Source organism: Sprattus sprattus (genome assembly GCF_963457725.1).
Source record: "Sprattus sprattus genome assembly, chromosome: 19".
NCBI lineage: Eukaryota > Metazoa > Chordata > Actinopteri > Clupeiformes > Clupeidae > Sprattus > Sprattus sprattus.
In genome coordinates, this window is record NC_137917.1 from 11,446,880 (window position 1) to 11,469,403 (window position 22,524).

At 41.2% G+C, this 22,524-nt stretch overlaps 2 protein-coding genes across 2 annotated transcripts; one reads left to right on the forward strand and one right to left on the reverse strand.

Moving 5' to 3' along the window:
- Window positions 1-2,352: 2,352 nt before the first annotated feature.
- Window positions 2,353-10,061, reverse strand: LOC308380249 (death-associated protein kinase 2-like; the record flags this gene model as incomplete). Its single annotated transcript, XM_080857531.1, has 11 exons — window positions 2,353-2,433; window positions 3,344-3,421; window positions 3,695-3,784; window positions 3,920-3,965; window positions 4,175-4,327; window positions 4,424-4,450; window positions 4,785-4,833; window positions 6,895-7,024; window positions 7,827-7,965; window positions 9,204-9,425; window positions 10,000-10,061. The coding sequence occupies 11 exons, from the start codon at window positions 10,059-10,061 to the stop codon at window positions 2,353-2,355; spliced, it is 1,077 nt and encodes a 358-aa protein (XP_080713657.1).
- A 6,139-nt stretch (window positions 10,062-16,200) lies between these two features.
- On the forward strand, window positions 16,201-18,866 carry tmem79b (transmembrane protein 79b; the record flags this gene model as incomplete). The annotated part of the gene is made up of 4 exons (XM_080858361.1): window positions 16,201-16,867; window positions 17,202-17,396; window positions 17,679-17,901; window positions 18,665-18,866. The coding sequence occupies 4 exons, from the start codon at window positions 16,201-16,203 to the stop codon at window positions 18,864-18,866; spliced, it is 1,287 nt and encodes a 428-aa protein (XP_080714487.1).
- Between the last annotated feature and the right edge of the window lie 3,658 nt (window positions 18,867-22,524).

The window sequence follows — 22,524 nt, forward strand, 5'->3', positions numbered from 1 at the left end:
CCGTACATTCCTTGACATTATAAACAAGGCGAAATCCACACAGTTAGAGCAGCTCACATTTGTAGCTAAATATTCATACCAAATAGCCTAGTACATGTCATTCTAATACTTTGTGACATTTCCCGTTGAAAAACCTCATCAACCTGAATGAGAAATCTTGTGAGGAATCACCTATGTAGGAGTCATATGCCTATGTTTAAAAAGACCAAGTAACCTTAATTTTAATCTATTCATACGGTTCTATAGCTTACTTGATGTCAAGTAATTACATAGAGGCTATCAATCGCTGGAACAACAGAACAACTCACCTGTTCTGTGTTGCTACACCTGCAGTATTTCTCCCCAGAGCTGCCCAAAGCCACTGACACTCGGGGCCAATGTCTGTCTTTAAAGAACAAGTAATTGACAGCGTCGTTTCGCCAACTTTATGATTTAATCTCGTATTAAATACAGGAGCCTTTGCGCTGATGACTTTCATTCGTGAAGCTCCGACTCGAAACCATTCCTCAGGTGCGTGTGTCATTTGATCTGGTCGCGGAAACCAGTTTAGTCTCTCGTGTGTGTATGCTTACTACCACTCCCACTCGAGTTACTTTTTCCAAGTAGCCTACCTGACCGTATCCTGTTTCTTAAGTTTCGTTACACTGTCTGCGTTGGTGGATAATTGACTCACGAGCTGTATGAGTTCGTGTGTGCTTAGGTGCAAGGCGCACGCCTCAGTGCCAGTTACATTACAAAGGCTACACTTTTTCACAATATTAGACTATCAGTGACAACGCTTAAGTATTAATCATACATGCCTCGTTGACAGGTACATTTTTAAATTATGAGATCACACTCACATTTGTCAAAGCTCCTTTTTTTGCGCAGGGCTGCGTCTGTTGTGAATCGCTCTATAGCAACGGCCTTCCTCCCGCGACTGCGCCGATCTGATGACTGAGTGCCTTTGAGGAGTGAGAGGTCTGAGGCGGGTCGTCAACTGGAGCACTTGCATGGGCAGCGTACGGAATTTAGAGAGAGAAACTTCATTATTTCCCTTGTCTCCCTCTCTCCCTCAAAGAATGCTGACTCCTTGGATACTTGGATGCCCTCGCCTGCCATGCCATTCCAAACCAGCATGACACACTTCTGTCTCTCCTCCCTCAGAGCAACTTGTGCCAGTGTGTCCTTGTGCGAGTTCAGTTAACAAATACACCCACCCATCTGAATCCTAGAACTGGGCCGGAAAACATGTTCAAAACGCGTCCATGACAATCCATGAAGTGGTAAAGCTATATGTAGAATAGGAGTAGGCCTATGTAAGATCCTGAATCTATTTAGTGATCCACAGGTTTTGTATAGCTTTCGTACACTGTCAACAATTTTGATACAACATACTGCTCCAGATTTTTATGATGGAAAAAAAAAACATTTATTCAGTCATTCAGTATTAAACTAATTTACACAGCAATACCAATATAAATGTTAATGATATGCAAAAAAAATGCACACAAAAAACATCTGGAAAAGTTTAAAATGTAACCAAGATACAGCTTAATCAAGACTCCCATCAAGACCCTTGTAAAAGTCATATTTGTTGCAAAAGACAAATGTGCTGCATTGTAAAAAAAAAAAAAAAAAAAATAACTCTGTACTCTCGGCTTTGGTTTGATGTATAAGGCTTTCATATTACAGTGGGAGGTAGAGAGCATGAGAAACACTGAAAACTATGTAAACAGCTTTCACTTAAAAACCCCACAGAGTTGCCAAGGCAGAACTTACAATCTTTGTTTCTACAAAATACATCAAGAGGAATAACTTCAAGTAACTCCTAAAATAAATAGTTTGAACTGAGCGTCTGGGGGCTTCTGTGTGTGTGTGTGTGTGTGAGTGTGTGAGAGAGAGAGAGAGAGAGAGAGAGAGAGAGAGAGAGAGAGAGAGAGAGAGAAAAAAAAAGAGAGAGAGAGAGAGTTTGTCTATGTGGGTGAATGTGTGGCAGTAGATTAAGCTGAAGACAATAAAAAATACTGCTATGGTTGATTTGCGGAATGAAATTCCTCAACCTTTTACCGTCAGACATAAGGTGCAGAAATTAGAAGCACAACAGTAGAACCTTCTTATCTCACAACTGAATGCAACACTTGCGTGGTTACCAACAGTGTGAACAACAGTGCTATACTCCATCAAAAAGCAGAAGTTATCACTCTCAAAATGTGTTATTATAAATATGAATGGCAGTCTGTGTGGTCTTGTGTGACATAGGCAGTGAACCTGCAGCAGTGGACACAGGTAGCTTATTCAGACTTCTACTGTCTCAGTTAACAGACTAGATGAGAGTCTGTGAGGCCATGTGGCGCCATCTGTTGGCCATACTTAGGAGTTGCTGCTCAGCCTGCGGCGGAGGAGAGAAGCTGGCTTGGTCTCTGTATCCTCCTGGTCACTCTCACAGCCCCTCTGTTAGGTAGACAGATTTGTTTATTTATTAACAGGAAAATACATTTAATTGCTTTTGCTTCTGGTTAGGGACTTCCCACAGCAGTACATGCAAGTACTCATCCCAACAACCTAGCCTAAGTATTATAACACAACAGGGTGCACCACAACCATCATACCTATATTTAACAAGAACAACATTACACTTGACTAGTCAAGTGGGCACTCTCCTTCGTCAGTGTTTCGTTAAATTAGGCCCAGACCCAACCCCCCTCCATACTCATATATCAAAGCACAGGGACGTGCACAGGAATTTTGAAGGGCAGTTGCTCTGCCCTGGAAAAAAGGGGCAACACATATTTTTTTTTGTCACAGCCGCTGACACGCCCCCGTCATCTGATCGCAAATTTTGCCAATATCATTTTAAACTCTCACTAACCGCCACGCCCCCGTCATCTGATCGCAAATTTGACAATATAATTTTCAACTCTCAGGAACCGCCGCTGCCACGCCCCCGTCATCTGATCGCAAATTTTGCCAATATCATTTTAAACTCTCACTAACCGTTGTGCCACGCCCCCGTCCCCTGATCGCAAATATATATATTTCCTTCGGAGGGGCAACTTCAGTTGAGGAGGGCAAACGGCAGTTGCCCGAGCAACCTTAGCTCACTCCTGCTCACGTCCCTGTCAAAGCATGCCACAGGCCACCCGGTAGGGTGTAAGGAGTAAAGTGCTCTAGGGTTTGCCCAAAAACCAACCAGTCATGTCTTAATGTTAATCAGTTTATTACATGACTGGAGTCAGTCTACTGTAGACTGCTTAGGTGGCAGTTAAAAAAGTTGTAGTCATTCTGTTCCTTATTGGCTTCAACTGGCCACCACAGAGCAACAGAAACAATTAGCTTCAAGGCTTAGAACTGGTGTTCTTACCAACTCCTCGTCACTTGACTTGCACAGTAACTGCAAGCGACAAAACCTATTGCAAGCCCACACCATGTTATATGACATCTGTGGATGAAGGGAAGGACAGAATGAGAGATTTGGCAAAGAAGAGATGGCATAAAGATAATGAAACTGGATTAACAATGAGACATAGCAATTGGATCCCGAACTGTTGAATGTAATCTCTGCAACAGATGCAATTAGGAGTCAACATTATACAGTGACATGTCCAACGTAGAACTGTTGTGTAATACCACATTTGTTCACTAGATGTCAGGCTAATCTCACACTCGTCTCAAAGGGGAACCCATTCCTACACCTTAAAGAGTGGGACCTCACCTTCCATTTCCGCCTCGCGTTGAATTTCTTGAAGTTCTTCATGTTGATGGAGGAGCGACTCCGAGTGGCTGCCTGCTTTCGTGTCAGAGGCTAAGACAGAGGGAGCACATATAAAATGTAGGCCCAGTCATCGTAACAACTAACCATCTCTGCAAGTTCTTACACGCATACGAAGAGAGGACACTCACTCTTCCCTCCACATCAGAAGAGATAAAAAATCCTCACCTTGATCCAGGGGTGGATTAGGCAGTCATCTGCTGTCATTCTCTCACTGCAGAAATAAACATAATACATTAAACACATTCAACAGACCATCAAAGGCACTACATGTAGTTTTTGATGTCACTGCAAAGTATGTTCATTTTTCTCAGGGTTTGTCTTACATGTAAACCTTCACTCAGCTATTTAATATGAGAGAAGAGGGAATCTAAATAACTAAGGGTACAATACAAGGCGCACAGGAGGTACAAGCACAGATACCTTGGGTCCTTGACCAGCAACTTCTCAATAAATTCTTTGGCCATGGCACTGGTCAGACTGAAGTACTGGTCTTCAAACTCATACTTCATCGCCACAATGTTTAATAGTGTCTCCTGATCAGTATCTCCTTGGAAGGGGGACATACCACTCAGTCTGTGTGTGTTTGGAGAAAAATTAATACAACAAGATATGGTGAAGCTGTACAGCTAGCAATTGACCACGTCTTAGCTCAGGTGTTTGGATACTTACAAAATGTACGTTATCACTCCAAGGCTCCTGAAAAATAAGCAAAGGTTTGTAATGCCGTTACAGACTCCTAACTGAGCTCTAACTATATTACATTTTCATGCCTAAGTTTATTTTTGAGAAAATTATATCATGTTTGCATGTGTACAAAGACACCTTTATGCTTCCTGTTTCACAGTTTTTGAGTCAGTGCAGTTTTAATATTTTGTCTAAAAATCAACACCAAATAGATTTCTTTGAAGCAGAACATTTAAGCCAGGTCAAACCAAAAGGAGAAGTGTGCAGGGGGAAGGGGGAATGACACAATAGAGTGTGGTGGTGGGGGGTTCTATTGTGTGCTGCCTACGCTGTCTCGGAACCTTACCACATATCCGCTGCTGTACTCAAGGCCTCATAGTTGATCACCTCAGGGGCTGCAGATGGAAATGAATACACACACATTACCTTCACATCACTTGTACAGCAAGACAACCCAAAAGCAGAAGCTAGGACAGAGGTCAGTCAGGGATCAAAAACGTAACTTTTCATTCAGACAGAACAAACTCTATGGTACCCACAATACATGGGATACACTATTGTCAGACACATCCAAACCTGAGTCCCCACCAATCTCAAGAACATGTTTCAAAATATTGACAAAAAGGCAGATATTCAGTAGGGTGTTGCTGGGGTCAGATGTGCAACTAGCCATTGTGGGCGTTTGTATCTTCATAGTATCGCGGCGTTGTTGTGAGAGCCTTTATATCAGTATCAGCTGTGCTGTGATACTGCTTTTTGCTTATCATGTTTGGACAGCGATAGAGCACAGCACACATGTCCATGCTAACCCCACTCTCTCGCCCTACCCCACATCCTGCTCAGTGCTCGACCACAAACATCTCTATGACAACCTATGTTGGTTTCACAAACTAGACTGAGAATAAAAACCATCAAATGCATACACAAAAGGGGAAACTCACAAATGCAGACATATGCATGCATCACCACCACTAACTGAACTGCATGTTCACATAAATACAGTGCCCTCCACAATTATTGGCACTCTTAGTGAATACGGGCAAAACAGGCTATGAAAATGTTTGTCTTTTTATGAAACAGGCTGTTTATCCTCTTGGTATTCACAAAATACTTACCTTTTCATTGAAGTAAAATTATAGAAAGAATGTTTTTTGTTTGACATTTGATAAAATATTTTTCTCCAAAACATGGGTGCCACAATTATTGGCACCCCTAGAAAATCTTATAATTAAAATCTAACTGAAGTATATTTCCAGTCATGTTTTACATTTTTAAGTTCACCTGTTGGATTAGGAACTCTTAGGTGGTCAACCATGACTTCCTGTTTCACTCGGGTATAAATGTGAGGTGACACAGGCTAAAAACAAAACAAAAGAACACAGTGTCGAAGTGCAACAAAAAGTTGTTGAGCTGCAGAAATCCGGAAAAGGATATAAGAAAATATCCAAACAGTTGAAAATACTAATTTCCACAATCAGGGCAATAGTTAAGAAGTTCGAAGCAACAGGAGATGTAAGGAATCAGCCTGGAAGAGGACCTGTAAATTGACCCCATGCACTGTGGGGAGGATGGTTTTACAGGCAAAAAAATCTTCAAGGAAGCTGGTTCACAGCTGGAGAATTGCAGAGGTAAATTGAGTCCTGGGGTCAGAAAGTCTCCAGAACTACCATCAGACGCCACCTACACCACCCACCTTTGGAGGGTTGCCAGAAAAAAGCCTCTGCTGTCGATCAACAACAAACTAAAGCGCCTACAGTTTGCCAAATGTAAGTCAGACTTTCATTGAGACAAAGTTATATGGTCAGTTGAGACCACAATAAAGCTTTTTGGCAACAAACATCAAAGGTGAGTTTGGCATAGACAGCAAGATGGCCATACAGAAAAGCACCCCATACCCACTGTGAAGTATGGTGGCGGATCTTTGATGTTGTGGGGCAAGCGTTGACCTAAGATTCTGGAGGATCTGGAGAGATACTGTATGTAGGAATGGTCTCAGATCCCGTGCCATGTGTTCACCAAACTCATCTTGCATTATAGGAGAAGACACAGAGCTGTTATCTTGCCAAAGGGAGGCTGCTCAAAACTTTAAATTAAGGGGTGTCAATAATTGTGGCACACCTGTTTTGGAGAATAATATTTATTTAACATCAACATTATTTTTTTCTTTCAATAATTGTACTTTAATGAAAAGGTACGATTTTCGTAAATATTTTGAGTGAAAGACCAAGAGGATAAACAGCAAAGCATAGGCTGTTTTGGTCACATTCACTAAGGGTGCCAATAATTGTGGAGGGCACTATACACATATTTTCTGCTCCACTCCCCCACAGAATAGCACATCCATACCAAAGGCAACTCTCAAATCCAGACTTATGCACACAATCCCTTTCTCCCACCTCCTACATAAAACTCACTCTCACACAGAGAGAGACAGAGAGAGAGAGAGCTATAATTACCTATATATTGTGGGGTTCCACACATACTCTTAAACTCCCCCCCTTGGTTGAAGTGATGTGCAAGGCCGAAATCGATGATCTTGATGTGGGGATGTTCCTGCTCCTTATCCAACAACATGATGTTCTCTGGCTACATACGCATCACACAGAACAAATACAACAGTACAAAATGATGAGTGTGGGGGTATTATTGTAGCATAATCAGATTTGTAAACATGTAAAAAAAAAAAAAAAAAAAAAGTCTAAATGTGTCATGAGATTTGCAAGCGTCTAGAGATTTGTACATATGTAGACAAATCTTTAAATTGATTGAGATAACGTTACACAATAATAATTCTGCTACAAAAACACTCCCAAATATAAGGCAGTTTAACAGAAGACAAGCAGTGATGTCACAACATGCAGCACCACTGGCATCCATGTTAAGTTGAACATCTGATGCAAATCAAGAACTCTCTCAGGCTATATAGTGACAAAAAAAGGAACTAGAAAGTCTTTACAGAGAAGAAATAGAAATCATGCAATCTTGACAGACTATGTTGCAAAACATTTGGGGTAATGCCAGTGCTAGCTAATAACAGGACTCAGTTGGTAATGTGATACAGATGGGTTTAAAATTCTTGCTAACAATGCTTTGAATGTTAGCAATGGTATGACTCCACACTCTTAATACTTAACTTAATACAAAATGAGATTGTGTAATAGTCACTTTTGTGAAGGAAAATTCTACGGTCTAAAAGCTCTCCAATTTTCTACAAAAGTTGGGGGTCAGTCACAAAAACAAGACGTTGGTGATGTACTTGTAACTTGTAAAAATGTTTCTTTTAGTTCTCACATAAAAACAAAACATTTAAACGGTTATCATATGTAATTCCATCCTAGTTTTATGTACACCATCACAGCGAGACAAGCAGAGGTGTGCATCCCCTCACCTTCAGGTCAAAATGGGCGATATGTTTGCCATGCATGAAACCCACACCCTTTAAAATCTGCTTCATGAACTCGATTGCCTCATTCTCAGAAAGGTTCTCCTTCTCTGCGATGAAGTCAAACAGCTCGCCTCCACTGATCCTAAGTGGGATGAGAGAAGCCAGACAGGGAAGGAGGAACGTAAAGAAGCAGGGGTCAAGGGGGGAGGGAGAAGGAGAACAAGATAAATAAGAACTTTAAAAAACAGAAACTTGTGGCTTAGTGTCAAGTACACTATGTCCCACCATTATCTCGGGACGGTATTTAATTCCTGAAAGAAAGACTGCAGACATCTCATAAACTGCATTGTATAAGCTGAACGAAAGGATGGGACAGCGCCAAAGATGTGTATCTCACAGTTATTTTTTCTGGTTTCATAATATTTACCACAAAATATCTAGTGGGTTGCTTTTTGGGGCTCAGTATCGGAGAGTAAAAAGAAGAGAGAGGACAAGAAATACAGAATAGATCAGAGAGAAAACACATTTTTTTTAAACAGCTGCTCAGAGATCCTATTATAGATGTACTGTATAAGTACTTGAATCTTCACAGCTTGAATATTCACAAACACGATTGATGACAAACCTTTCAAAGTATTTCAAATCCCCAAGGGAAATAAAATTAAAATACAAAAGTCATGGGGTCATTAGAAATAGACAAAAAGATGCCAGGAAGATTACGAGGGAGTCCCAAACAAGACTTGTCTGGAAACACATGTTTAGATCAATAAAGCCGAATCATTTTTCAGAAGATAAACTGAAGAAGTGAAATGGGAGGCCACATTTGAGTGAACTCAAGCCAATAGCATACCTTCACATTTTCTTAATCTTACAGTATGTAACGCACTCACACCCACAGAAGCACACATAGGAGGCAGCCAAAAAAAGAGATGCTCAGACAGAGGGACATTGAGGTCTAACCTCAAAACCTTTAAATAGTCCGTCTGTCTTTCTCTGGTTACAGCGCTGGTGTGTGTCACCCTTGCAGCCTACAACAGATGCTCCCCCATGGAAACATGCACCCCTGGGTTGTTTCCCAGCCAGCACTGTGACTCAGAGACAGCACCCTTGGCCATGTAATCCCCTCAATCACCTTCAGTATTAATCTAATATGTTCAGATCAGATGGTGGCTTGCCGTGCTGGAAATCTAAATATAACTTAATGTAGACCCAAAATGCAGCATCACACAGCAGACAAACAGACCGCTTGTGCATTTGTGATTATTTATATATGGAGTTATGGGTAAGCAATTACAAGGGCCCAGACTATATGAAGAAGAAGAACATCAGTTCATTTGAATATGAAACACTCTCCACCCCAATCAGTCTCTGCACACTCACAGCTCTACGATAAGCACCACCTCAGCCTTGCTCTCGAACACATCCTTGAGGGCCATGATGTTGCTGTGCTGCAGGGCCTGCAGGATTTCCACTTCCCTCTCCACGCTCTTCCTCTCCAGGCCCAGGCGACTACTCACGCTCCTCCGCAGCTTCAGGAACTTCCCCGCCCAGCTGGTGCCTGTCGCCAGCTCACGCACCAACCGCACCTGCCCATAGTGTCCGCTGGCAGGCCACCAGAGAAAAGAGGGAAAGGGAAGGCTTCAGTTCACACTTGCATTTGTTCATTTGCTGAACAAAGTTGGTCCTTGTTTCTTAGATTACATCGGATGATTTAATAGAATGCTGACAGTCAAACATGAAAGGTAGAGAGGGCTAAGAACTAGACTTTACATGAATTTGTTTATTTCATTTGTTCCTGTCGGTTGTTAGATTTGCAGTGTTTATGTTCTACTAATATCCTTACTACAATCAGTAAGGGAGACTGAGCATATATGCTTTTTGCAAAATAGGCTGCTATTATGCTGTCAGATCTTGGATAACAGTTTTTAAAGTCACATGTATTCTTGTTCACAGATATTAGCAAAGGGATGAATTATGACTGAGTAACAGTCCTGATGGGGTCCTCTGTTTGTTAGTGCTACTTTGTGCCTGACCACAGAACACCAAATACAGAGCTTTTCAAGGAAGTGTGGCTCATGTCCTCTTATCCTGATCAAAAACACTCTTTAACTTTTGTTTATGTATGGCAATAGTTTAGTGTGTATTTCTGAATGTTCTGTTTGTGTGTGTCACTGACCTGCCCAAAAGATCACCAATTTCGTACAAGTCCTCCACGTTCTGAAGTTTAATCAGAGCCATGGCACTACTCCAGCTATCTCCACTCTATAGCCACATGGACTGCAAAACACAAAGTGCATAACATTATTTACATGAGTACTTTTAAATCACTCTGCCCTACCAACACACGCATGTATACACTCATACACAGGACCCATATCACACACAAATATCCACATGCTTGTCAATCCTGTCTAGAACAAACATTTATTCAGTGGTCCCTTTGGAATTCCATGTGATGATAAAAGCAGATTGAGCCTAAATAAACGGCACTGGGGAATTCTATTATAACTCAAACAACAGCTCAATGGACCTGCTTCAACCCCTTTGAGCGAGCAGGAAGAGTGCAAGTTCACGCCTAATTCACCAGCATGTCCTTTTCATCCAGAGTTCCACACATTAGTCAGCTTCTGAGATCCTAGCAGAAAAGTGTCCCATGAATTGGTTATTCCACTTTTCTTTTCTCGTCATTGCAGATTTAATCTCATAGCTTCCCAACTTCATACATTTTCCTCAAACAGTTCAGAAGAAACGGCGTCCCAAGCTTGTGAGTGTGAGTAGTGTGAAACTCAAGAGTAAACACCCACAACAGGGAAATGAAAAGGGAAACAATGGATCCTCTCATTTCAAAAGGGTCACCAAGACACCAGCCACAGGAACAGGTGTGTTTGTAAGGCAGAAACCACAAAAGGCAAATTCTATGCGTTTGTTAGTATGTGCTTGTCTGAATATACTCTAAGAATGAGTGAATGTTTATTGTATATGGGTGTGTGTGTGTGTGTATGAGTGTGTGTGTGTGTGTGTGTGTGAGAGAGAGAGAGTGTGTGTGTGTGTGTGTACATGGAAGACTGTCATAATTGGGTGAGAGTGAGTGTGCACATGTGTCTATGTGTAATGTGTAGGTGAGGGTGTGTGTGTGTCAACTGAAGTATGTGTGTGTGTTTGTATACATTAACCTTCTCAATCCCCTCCCCTCAGCCATCAGGGAGAGAAAAGGCAGCATCTGTATCAGTAAATATTTACTCAGGCCATTGGGAGAGCAGGAAGAATCCCCGTTTATCAGCAAACACCCTGACACAGCTGTCAGAGGAGCACGGACACACACACACTCACAAACATGCAACACACCATCACCAAAAGCAAGAGGGGAGAGAATGACAGAGCGAAAGAGAGGGAGGGGACAGAGAGAGAAAGTGAAGGGAAAAGATGGGGGAGAGAGATGAGTCCATAGCCAACATCATGCCTATGGCATCAGCCAATTCCAGCAGAGTAAAGGGGGGAAATAAGCAGGGCGTATCTGGCAGTGTTGAACATTCATTCTGTAGAATATTTTCAAAAAATACTTGAATAACTTGATTAAATAACTTGAAATGGAAAGAACACTAATAACTGAAAAAAAACATTGAGATGGACCAATTTAAGGACACTTGTCAAATAAGTTATGACTTATCTTGATACAAACGTATATCCATGACTTGGTTTTTACATCCTTAATAGGACTGCATATTTGTCATGTTATTCCCATACAATATGAACAACTAAAGCCAAAATATAATTTTGAAACGTGTGTGTGTGTGTGTGTGTGTGTGTGTGTGTGTTTGTGTGTGTGTGTGAGAGAGAGCCAGAGCGAGAGAGAGTCTGTGTGTGCGTGTGTGTGTGTGTATGTGTGTGTGTGTTTGCGTGTTTGTTTGTATGTGTGTGTGCTTAAGAGTTTTCAACATGCCTGGTGTTGAAGGGGCTAAGATGCCATTTATGTCAAGGACAATGTGGTCAGTGGGATAGTATGTCCAGTTCATCCAACAGATTACCGGCAGAGAATCCAGAGGGGCCCAGAGAAAGAGAGAGAGGCGAGAGAGAGAGAGACCGCAAAATTAGTTTGTAATGGAGATAGGACAACGGATTTACCAAAGAACTGTGCCTACTTACCATTCAAGTGTTGTTCGCTGCAAAATAAGTTATGTATTATATTTGTGTAAGAGGTAGGCCTATAGTAGTAATAATAGTTCTCATTTTATATAAAGAAGCCTATACGATTTCTACCACAATAAAGATCAAGTGTTGGGCATTAGCGACAATAAATTATTATTTCATACGGTCTATGACGAATCCTTTAAATATTCCTTAGCCTAGAGAATTTGCGATTTCTGAGTGAGAATATTATAGGTAGGCCTATTATTCTGTATATTTTGTACCAACATTAAACTGTTCTGCCTGGGATATTTGAAAATGGTGTATTGCTATCACATAAAGCAACTCACCCAACTGTATAGGCTACTTCACTTGTGTGTTGTTAATAATCCGTCGCCCCGTTTGTTGCAGCTCCTTCATGGATGGGATTCCATAATCAATCACTTTGTTGTAACTCCTTCATGATATCTAAAAAGCAATAAGAGACTATGTTCGTTTTCCGATTATTTTTCCAAACTATTTCCGTTTCCCGGTTGCACATCTAGCCTCTCCCTTTTCAGACTGTACAATTGAAGCATCCAAAAGGGGCTTGTAGGCTACACATTCCACAGCAGAAGACACACACCCTTCGCTGGTTAGTCCGCGCGTCATGGGAACACATGCGAGGCGATGCCGTGGCCTTTTATGAATAGGTTACTAAACTCAAGCTGTCATGTTAAAGTAGTCTTTAATGTGTCTGTCAAGTCACTTGGATTGGATGTCTAGATTACTGACAGGGCTCTATAGAGAGAAAAGGGAGCAAATCATTTCCGCCTGTCTTGTATGCATCTCAAACACTATAGCACAAAAATAATAACACGATTCAACTAGCTATAAGAGAGAAGGCGTGAACCTATTTGTGCTGTGCTTCTTTTGAACAATCAGGAAGCGCCTATTAGCACCACGCAGTTCTGTCTATTATGAAACCACATCTAGTAGATTTTGAGACAGTCTGGCTGCCATACGTCCATTAACTTAACTAACGATGGCAACCTTTCATTAATTCAAATGAAATGTAAGGAAAGAATTGCAGTGGCCTCTTACGAAGGTTAGCCTACCTGTTGAGGTTGCTGTGTTGAGATATCCGCGGCAGCTGTTCCGAGAACGGTGAAATGTATGAAGCTCTGCCATAGGAGCGAGTTTGACATTCTAAATCATGCCGGTGCCTATGTTTTTGCATGCAGTTGATGTCCACTAAGGCGGCCTTGATTGTGGGTGTGCTTGGTAGCTAAAACTGCGTATCACTCCGATTCTCATAACTTTCAAGGGAACCTTGCGAGCCCAGGTGGTCGCATAGGGTCACTGCATTGTTAATTGAAATCAGTTTGTATTTGCGCGATTAGGCCTACTTACAATGGACACTTGTTCATCTTCAACGCATGGTTGAGAACTAGTCTACCCACTTGTCGTTTTTTTGACGTTCTTAATCAGTCAGCAAACCAATTTTTCAAGCCTAACCAACCTCTTACGTCTCATGGACTATGTTATGCAGGCCTACCCAGGGGCGGAGTGGGACACAAAAATCCACCGGGACAATTCTGACTGCACCGGCCCATAACGTGCCCACAACTGGCCCAACCCGCATCCCCTCCACCTTCCATATATCAACTACAGAAACAAACGGGCGGCTTTTGATCATTATTGTTAGATTTATAGTTGATGTGTGGGTGACAGACATGACAGTGACAGTGTATTTGTATATACTTATGGAAATACGGAACAAATCGCGTCCCGTATTGGCTCAAATGTTATGCTAATTCGCAACAATGTGTCATGTCAACTCACTCGCACCTAGTTGACGGCTGGTTGAATAAATCCGTAATTCTTGTACATTTTGATGCACTTTCCTCCAGCATCCGCCTCTTTTTCAGTCTGGCCTTTTTGCCCCCTCCTTTCTCCTTTCTCTTATGTCCCTCCATCAGGCCCGCTTCACCTGCTATCTTTCCCTGATAGCCGCTAATTTATCTCCCTAGGTTCACTTGATAAAGGCAGAACGATACGCATTTCCCATGATGCTTTGCATCGACTATTCTACATTCAACAACAAAAAAAAACGAATTAAATCGCTAGCCAATTTATATTTGTGGTCATGAAAGTAATGGAGCGTCTGAATAAAAAGAATTACATCAATATAGGAGGCTAAACAAAAATCAGAAGGTTGGATTGATGGGAGTGAGTTTGACACACACCATAGGTGTGATGTACAGAGACAAATAGTGCTATAAATAGTGGTTGGACTGCATCACTCTGTAGCTCTCGGAGAATTTAGAGATTTTCCCGGGACCAGGATTTGACGTATATTCAAATGGGCCGCTCATGAATTTGATGCGACGGCTGCGAAGGCCGGCCTGCAGGCTGGTTCTCGAAAGATTATTGGCCTACCGGCCGACCGGGAAAAATCCCGGTGCTCCCGATGGCCACTCCGCCCCTGGGCCTACCTAAACGTATTAGACAGGGCCTATTGCTCTTAAAGAGGGGAGGGGATACTGATTTGTAGTGTAGGGGAGCAGGGCTGAAATACCTCTACTGAAATACCTCTGAGTCAACAGACGTAGTTCAAACAATATGAGGCTTACCAGACAACACACTAGTACGCTGCCTTGTATAGTATTCTTTTGCGAGTGTTCTTCAGTGTCCGTATGAATAGGTTTCCATCCAACTCATTCGCATATTTTTGGCATGAAAAATATACTACAACACAAAATAAATGCAATTCCGTCCGCATTTCCATCCGCTGTGTTATGCAAATCACTCCGCTAATCAAGGGAAGAGTATGAACAGATGTGTCATAAAATCCCAACAAATGCTATTTCATGCGAATAACCCGTCCCTATCAACTTTGTAACCTATGCCAGTCAGGACTTCATATCCCCGTATGCAACCAAATGTAGTGAATTCATTTATTACTCGATTTAGAAGTTTGTATGGGAATTTTAATCGTTTCATTTTAGGAATTCCTATTCTAATGTTTGAAATTGGCATTAAAAGGTTGGATGGAAACCCAGCTTATGAATTCACGTCTGAGAGAGAATAGCGTTTACAGCAATCAGGAAAACTCAAGTTTACATTTACTTTGTGTTTTGCAGTGCCAAGTAGGCCTAAGCATCTCTGAAGACATTAGTCTGTCAATAGCCTAAGCCTACTATAAGTGCACCACCATGTGAAAGCTGGCAATTCTCCTGTAGGGCCAACTATTACATGTTTCGTCGTTATTCGGTCTATAATGAAATGTAATAAGTTGATAATGGTAATACATTGCCATTGACAATCAGTGTGAAGACAACGAGCAAAAACTGAGTATTTGGTGTGAATACGAATGCCCCTAGTGTGCAGTCCATGAAAAAGAAAACATTCCCTTTAAGAACACAGCCCTTTAACAATGATTTACCTGGCCACACCTGTCTGTCCACCCACAGACGTCTCGCAATAACAACAGCGTCAAACTCAACGTTGACAGGAGACCTTGGTAAGAAACATTTACAATTTACACGTTAAAGATAGGGTATTTAAAACATATTTTAGTTTAGTTGATATACTAGTATAGTTCAGTTTAACATTTAGTCAAAATGGCAGATATTTCACTTCCGTGTTACCAAAGTTCTGGGAACAACGTGCGTATTGGAAAGAAGAGGGTATTGTAAGTTCAGGAATCCAAAGACCGGCCAAGACTGTAAGTGCCGAAATGTTCAGAATTACACGACAGTATTCGGATTTGTCGAAATAGTTTGAAGAAGTCTGAAACCATTAAGCAGAAGAGATTAAAAAAAAAGCCTTACTAAAAGCTTTCATCAGATTGTTTGCGGTTCCAAAGGGTCAATCATTAGGTTGGACATTTCAAAACATTTTAACAAGTAATTTTGATTCCACAGGTGTTTCACCAGTTTTGGTTATTTGCGAGATGTTCTTAATCAATGTAGGATGTAGTATGAGAGGCCAATTACTTATGTCATCTGGGTGGAACGGGGTTTGCATTTTGAAAAATAATTCTGAAAAGGTGTAAAATATAAGTATGCTGTGTAACCCTAATTTACATTATTAATCATTATATTTTTCAAGGTACAAAAAGAAGACTAATTTACCAACAGCAACGAATTAAAATAACTGTCAAGGAAATCTAAATGTCATCAGGAAAATACCTGTTGGGCATAAAATATTGCGTGCAACTTAGGGGTCATTTAATCAATCTGTCTGATAATTAGAGTAATTACTGAATATGACAGATATCCTAGCAACAAATCTGGGGCCTACTGAGAAAGAGTCTCCAAAAACAACTGTAGAGCTTCAAACACCAGGATGGATGACAGAAGAAAATGAGAAGCTACAAGATGCTCTGAGAGATCTCGAGACCTCTCCTGAAGGGGAAGTCATGAGTTTTGCCAGTATGGAGCCCAGCACCCTACAATGGCCTGCAGAGAAGGATGCTCTCAAAGAATTTGGGACGTCTGTATCTCAGGAGATCGAAAGAGACAGAGGAGAAGGAAAGGAGGCAGACGGTGAGCGAGCGAGCATGCAGTCTGAGTGTTTGTCACTGAGAGGAAGGGAGAGCAGGACGGAGAGCGAGCGAGAGCTCAGGACAAGGGAGAAGAGGAAGACTGCAGATGGATGGCAGGAGCTGGAAAAGGAGAGGGAGAAGGAGAGGGAGGTGGAGTTGGAGCTGAGAGCACGACAGAAAGGATCTCACTTGGAGATTGAGATGGAGGAGGTCAACTCCTTGCCAGAGGAGGCAGCACGGGTTTTCAGCCCCAACAGGCTGCGTATTTCCAGTTTACCAGAGTCCCCCAGAGATTGGGAAGGTACAGATAAGAGCCCTTTCCTGGGGTCACATGGAGCTCCCCTGGATGGCTACTACCAAGACTGGGGACCAGAAGAATCTCCAAAATGTAAATAACTATGTCAGTCATAATGTGTAATTTCTGGATCTATTCTGTTTTATCTAGCATCCATATCTTGAAACATTTAGTCATTATTCAGTCATTACTCTACCATAATGATCTGTCACAACCTCTATTTCACCATTTGAAAACATTTGACTTCCTAAAAGCCTGCTAAATGACTGATCTACTTTTAATTTAATTTGTAAAGGATTTAGGGGCTTGAAGTGTTGAAATTGTTGTGAAATAATACAACCATATTCAAGTGTATATTCATAATAAACTCAAGTGGACCTGCTGAGGGTTAAGGCACCTGTATGTGAAATGATGCTTTATCCAGCAGCGGGAAGTGGATGCTGCAGTCGTGATGCACTGAAGCTTGCCGCCTCTATGTTCTCGGGTGCCCTGCTGTTCCCTTTCCTGGTTTGGGGAGGATACGTCTTCCTCCCGTTCGATGCCCCTCTGCTGGAAACCGCACCCTTGAGGCTGGTCTACACACTCCGATGCTCAGTGTTTGGAGTTGTGCCCATTGTGCTGGGTGAGCGACTGAAGACTACTGGCCCAACCAGATCAGTTACTAGACTGGTTTTCTCTTCCTGGGTCACTCATAGTCAAGGAGGAATATGTGTAATCACTCTCTGGTTCTTTCTGTTTAAGAAATAATGTCTTGATTGAGATTACTTGGCCTACCACTTGTTTGAATCTTTCTTTTTATGCTTGTGAATTTTGATTAGCAATGATATAAACACAAAATACTGAATTGCTTTTTGTGTAATGGCACTTTCCTCCTACGGTCTTCTGCCCTGTCTCTCTCCCTCAGGATTGTTGGTGTTGGGGATATCACGTATGCGTTTTAATGTCTTAAGGCCCCAGTTTGAGAGTCAGACGGAGGTGAAGGAAGTGAGCGTGCATCGCCATTTCGTGGACGAATCTATCTCCTTGTTCCTACTGTACTTCATCCAGCTGGCAGTCTTGGCAGCTTATCTGAACCACGACCTACTCAAACTAGTGCCTCTGTTGACTATTGTTTTTACCCTTGGCAGGTAATCTCACTTGCTTCATAACTACGCCTATGACTAATTTCCAAAGCAGGCCATCCACCAAAAGGGTGTATGACAACAGATATCTTTTACTGATTGCAACAGGCGCTATGTTGACTTAGTCACCAGACAGATTACACAATTTGTGGCTAATTATGGAAAATAATGTTCTTGATTTAAACAATATATTATTAATAGTGTCCATAATGAGAGCATTATATTTTTTTTGTTGGTTAGGGTATTTGTCAATTCTATTACTCTCTGTTTTAGTTTTTGATAAACAAATATCTGAAAAATTTGTCTGCAGAGCATTTTATGTGACCCTTGCTAATGAGCTTTTTGTAAACCAATTTGTAACAGTTTTTCACTCAAGATGGATTTTCGTCAAGGGAAGCACTAATACACAGAAAAATCCAGTATATACAGTATATCAATTCTCCTTTAACTCAGTTGTGAACTGCACAGATTGCAACAATACCAAGGTCAGGTGTTTGTACCAGAGAGCACAAGTTTGGCAAAAGATAAACCTCTACAAAATGATTCAGGAACTTTAGGAACTCATTCGTTTGGCTTTTTATGCAATTCCCTGAAGTTCTGTGATTGTTAATCTCTTGAACCTTCAAGAGAGTGTTTTATGTCGCTATATGTATACTGTTGATTCTGATTAATGTTGTTAATCCCATGAAAAACTACAAAAAAAACTGAAACTGAAACTTAAAAATCCCATGAAAAACTGACATTTCTCTGTTCTTTCCCCACCTGACAGGCTTTGCTACTGGGTGGCAGCAGCCCTGGGCAGTAGCCTCAGAGGGTTTGGTTTCGCTCTGTCCTTCTTGCCCATGGTCACCATGTTGGTGGCCAACATGTACTTCATCTTTGTGCTGGATGCTGAAGGCGGCCTCTTTGCCAAGGAGGCCCGTGCCGCCCAAGAGTCCCCTTCCACCTACCGGCAGAGATTCTGGGGTTGATCCGTTGCTCCAAAGGGGTTATGTTGCCAAATTGGGGTCCTTTCCATTCACTTTTTAAATTCAGATTACAAAGATCTCATTTTTTTCTGAGCTGTTGAATGCCTGTCAATGATCACTGTCAGCATAATATGGCGCTGAATATGTTTATTATATGATGAACTACACCAAATAACTACAACTGACATAATTGTGTTTTAATGACTTGCATCATGTAAGATGGACCTTTAGTGAACAATTAAGCAGCCTTAATACTGCAGAAGATAAAGAAAACTAGTTTTCCAGAGATTTTTGATAGAGTGCCTTTCAGAAACAGGTAGTAATGCTAGTATTTAAGCTACTTTGTATGTGAACTTATTCCCTGTACTCTAAGCCCAGTTTCTGCAGTAACTAGTAGATCTGTTTACTTTCCTCTGAAATAGTTTTGATTTTTGTCATGCCTACATTGTTAATGTTTACATTTATAATAAACACAGAATCCTAACTCTTTCTTAGACAGTTTCTCAGTTTTATTTCATAGCAAAGTTAAGGACACCTAATCATATCTGCCAGTTATGTATTATTTTGATTATAGAATTAGACATTGATTATTATCAACGTCCCTGTGCAATGTAATGTCTATCTTTTTTAAATAAATATCTTTTCATACACTATAATAAATGTATGGTGTGTTGTCACTTGTCATACACGTATTATTATTATCCGTATGGTTAATGACCATACATAGGCATCTGCACTAAAGGATTTACCTAGTAGTTCGATTGACCGTCTCATGAATGGCAACATGAATCGCCTCAGTGTTGAATAAATGAAGTCGAAGTGGAACCTGACGCCACAATTCAGGCAAGACAAACCAGTTTTCTCTACCTGTCGGAGGGCAAAAAGTCTGACGAGCCACCTGAGAGTCCATTAGGTACGCACAACATTAAGCAGGCCTTGCCTGCTACAAGACGGCAGTCGAGTTTAAGGGACCACAGTGGTCAATCGACAACGACGACAGCCACCCAGGAATCACACATTTGTTTTTTAATTTCGACTACAGAATGACAACTACACCGGGTAGACGGAAGCACAATGCATGTTTGTTTCGACTACGCGAGAACTGCCCCCTTCGGAAATTCAGGAAGAGCAAATGTCACGGTGAGTTCACTTGACAACTATTAAACTGTTTTTTAGACGTAGACTCTAATTTTGTCCGTGAATTTGAACACAGAATTTGGATGCGGATTCATTATAAAATGTCTAATAACATGGCTTTAAATGTTCTAACTTACAACATTTATAGCCATGTTACTGTAAGTTTAAATGAAGGGCTGAGAAGTGCCCAGCGATAATGGGAAACTGTGAATTTGTAATGCCGTATGCCTTGTCAAGTGCAGAAGAATTTTCAGTTCTTGACAACAAAAAATACATTTCTAAGGTGGTGACTGGTTTCTGTAAAAGACAAGGAGCAGTTCTACACCTATGAAAAAGAGAGCGGAAATACAACCTAAAGCAACAGTCATAAATCACGAGTTCCACGTGAGAATACATACAGGCAGTCTATTTCTATACTGACTTGAGTAGGCCTACATAGCCGCTCCCATTCCATTCAGTGATCCTACGCAATGTATTGTGCTATGGTTTATCCTTTATGCATGCAGTTAACAATAACAATGAAAGATGCTGTTCTCTGATCATGGCTAAAATCCCTTGACTTCACAGATGTACACAGCCAACCAACTCCTAATGGGGTACACAGCCACCCAACTTCTAATGGGGGGCATTGGACTGGATTTAATGATCAACCCAGCACTTCGGCAGGAACAACTAATGATAGTGCAATCAGTGTTATTTACGGGCAACAGCTATCGACTGTTCATTCTGACTGTGGCGCTCACAGGCAACACGTGAACTCAGGTGAACTAATATTCAATTTGTATTCTTTGTAGTTTTATAACACAGTACTGAATGATTTTTTTTCAGCTCAGTGGGAAAGTAATGATCTTGAGGTAGTGTTTCTCATTGACTTCCCTCTCCTTTAAATGGAAAAGATGCCATGGACACAGACCCTGTGGTCCACCCTGGACCTAGCATCCCTGCTCTTCCAGCAGCACCAGCCTCTGCCATGGCCCCTGCTGCCAGTAACTCTTGTATCGGTCAGTGCAATCCGTCAGAGGGCCCTAGTGATGCCAGCATGGGTAAGTCATTTAGGAAGTATCAACACTGAATTATACATTATCCAACACATTAACATGTTCATCTAAATGCAGCTTCCGCTTATTGATATGGAAGCTCTACCAATGTCACTGAGAATATGCGCTGTACTGTCTCCTCTCACCATAGAACTTGACAGCGGTGTGGATCCTGAGACCGGGGAAAGGGCAATGGAATGACCAGAGTTGTCAGGTGTATCTGGAGTAACTCCACTAGGGGACCTGCAGCGAGAAGTTCCTATGCACTTACATGTACTACCGACATTTGGACTTAAGTCAAGTACTGTACTTTTTTTACTATGCGGAGTGATCATGTACATAGATGGCGATTCAGCTGTTGGTTGAGTACACAGGGCAGCTACGATTTCTCCTCGAGACTTATTGAACGTATGGGTTAGCTGACATAATGCTAAAGTCGTGGTCTACTAATCTGTTTTATTTGTCTAGGATTTTATGGTTACTGGTGTTTTTCTTTTAACAATTTAATGAATGTACTTCCGTCTTGTGGATTAGGAGAGGTTTATTAATGCTTATATTGTGATTGACCAGTTATGGTTGCTGATAAGTGTGTTTATATTGTAAAGCCTTTGTGAATAACAACCATTAGCATTTGTACTGGGCAGCTTACTTATCACACCCTGCAACATATTTTCATTCAGTAAAAATTCCTAGGTTTGTGTAGCCTAGATAACATTTGAAGTTAAGAATACCAAGTATTTGAATGAAATATAACGTTATGAATATGGCATTTTGCATCATGTCCTGTAACAAATCCATGCTATGACATTTAATAAGCCTCTTACATACAGTTAGACTGGCATTTGTAAACAAGGCACACAAAACAGATTGTAAGACACTGAAAAAGTTTCTAAACTCTGAAGTTTACACAGAAGAACTTATAGTGTTTAAATACTCAACAAAGTATGGCCTCTTTACATTGGGTCCCCAGGGTGGATATGAAATGCAAACAGAGTGAAAATGGAGCTAAGATTTGGCTGTGGGGGAGACTTATTTCCTCTATCAAGGGCTTGAAACATTTGTAACAACTTGACCAAAGCTATTCCATAGAAATGAGAGGTGGGTGTTGTGCTGATGTGTTGCTGGGTGTTGAGTTGCTTCAGATACTGTATAGTAAACTCCACATCAACTTTCCAAGAGCACATTTTTGAATATCTTTAAAAATGTTTTTTTTTTTTTTAATAAATGTGGTTTATGAATGAAATCATGGCTTATGATTTCAGGGGTTCAGGATTTATTTCTTTGGTGGGGCACATGTTTGTTTGCAGAAGTTGTGCACAAGACTTTGTGCAGCATATTGAGTAAGATATGTGTAAGCTCTGATTTTCCAAATATTACAGTGTTAGCCAAACAAGGTCCCAAGACAAGCTACATGGTCAGAGAAATTAAGTTGGTCATCAATTATAACCCCTTCCTGCAGTTTTCTGCGGTTTTAGCTAGGGTCAGTT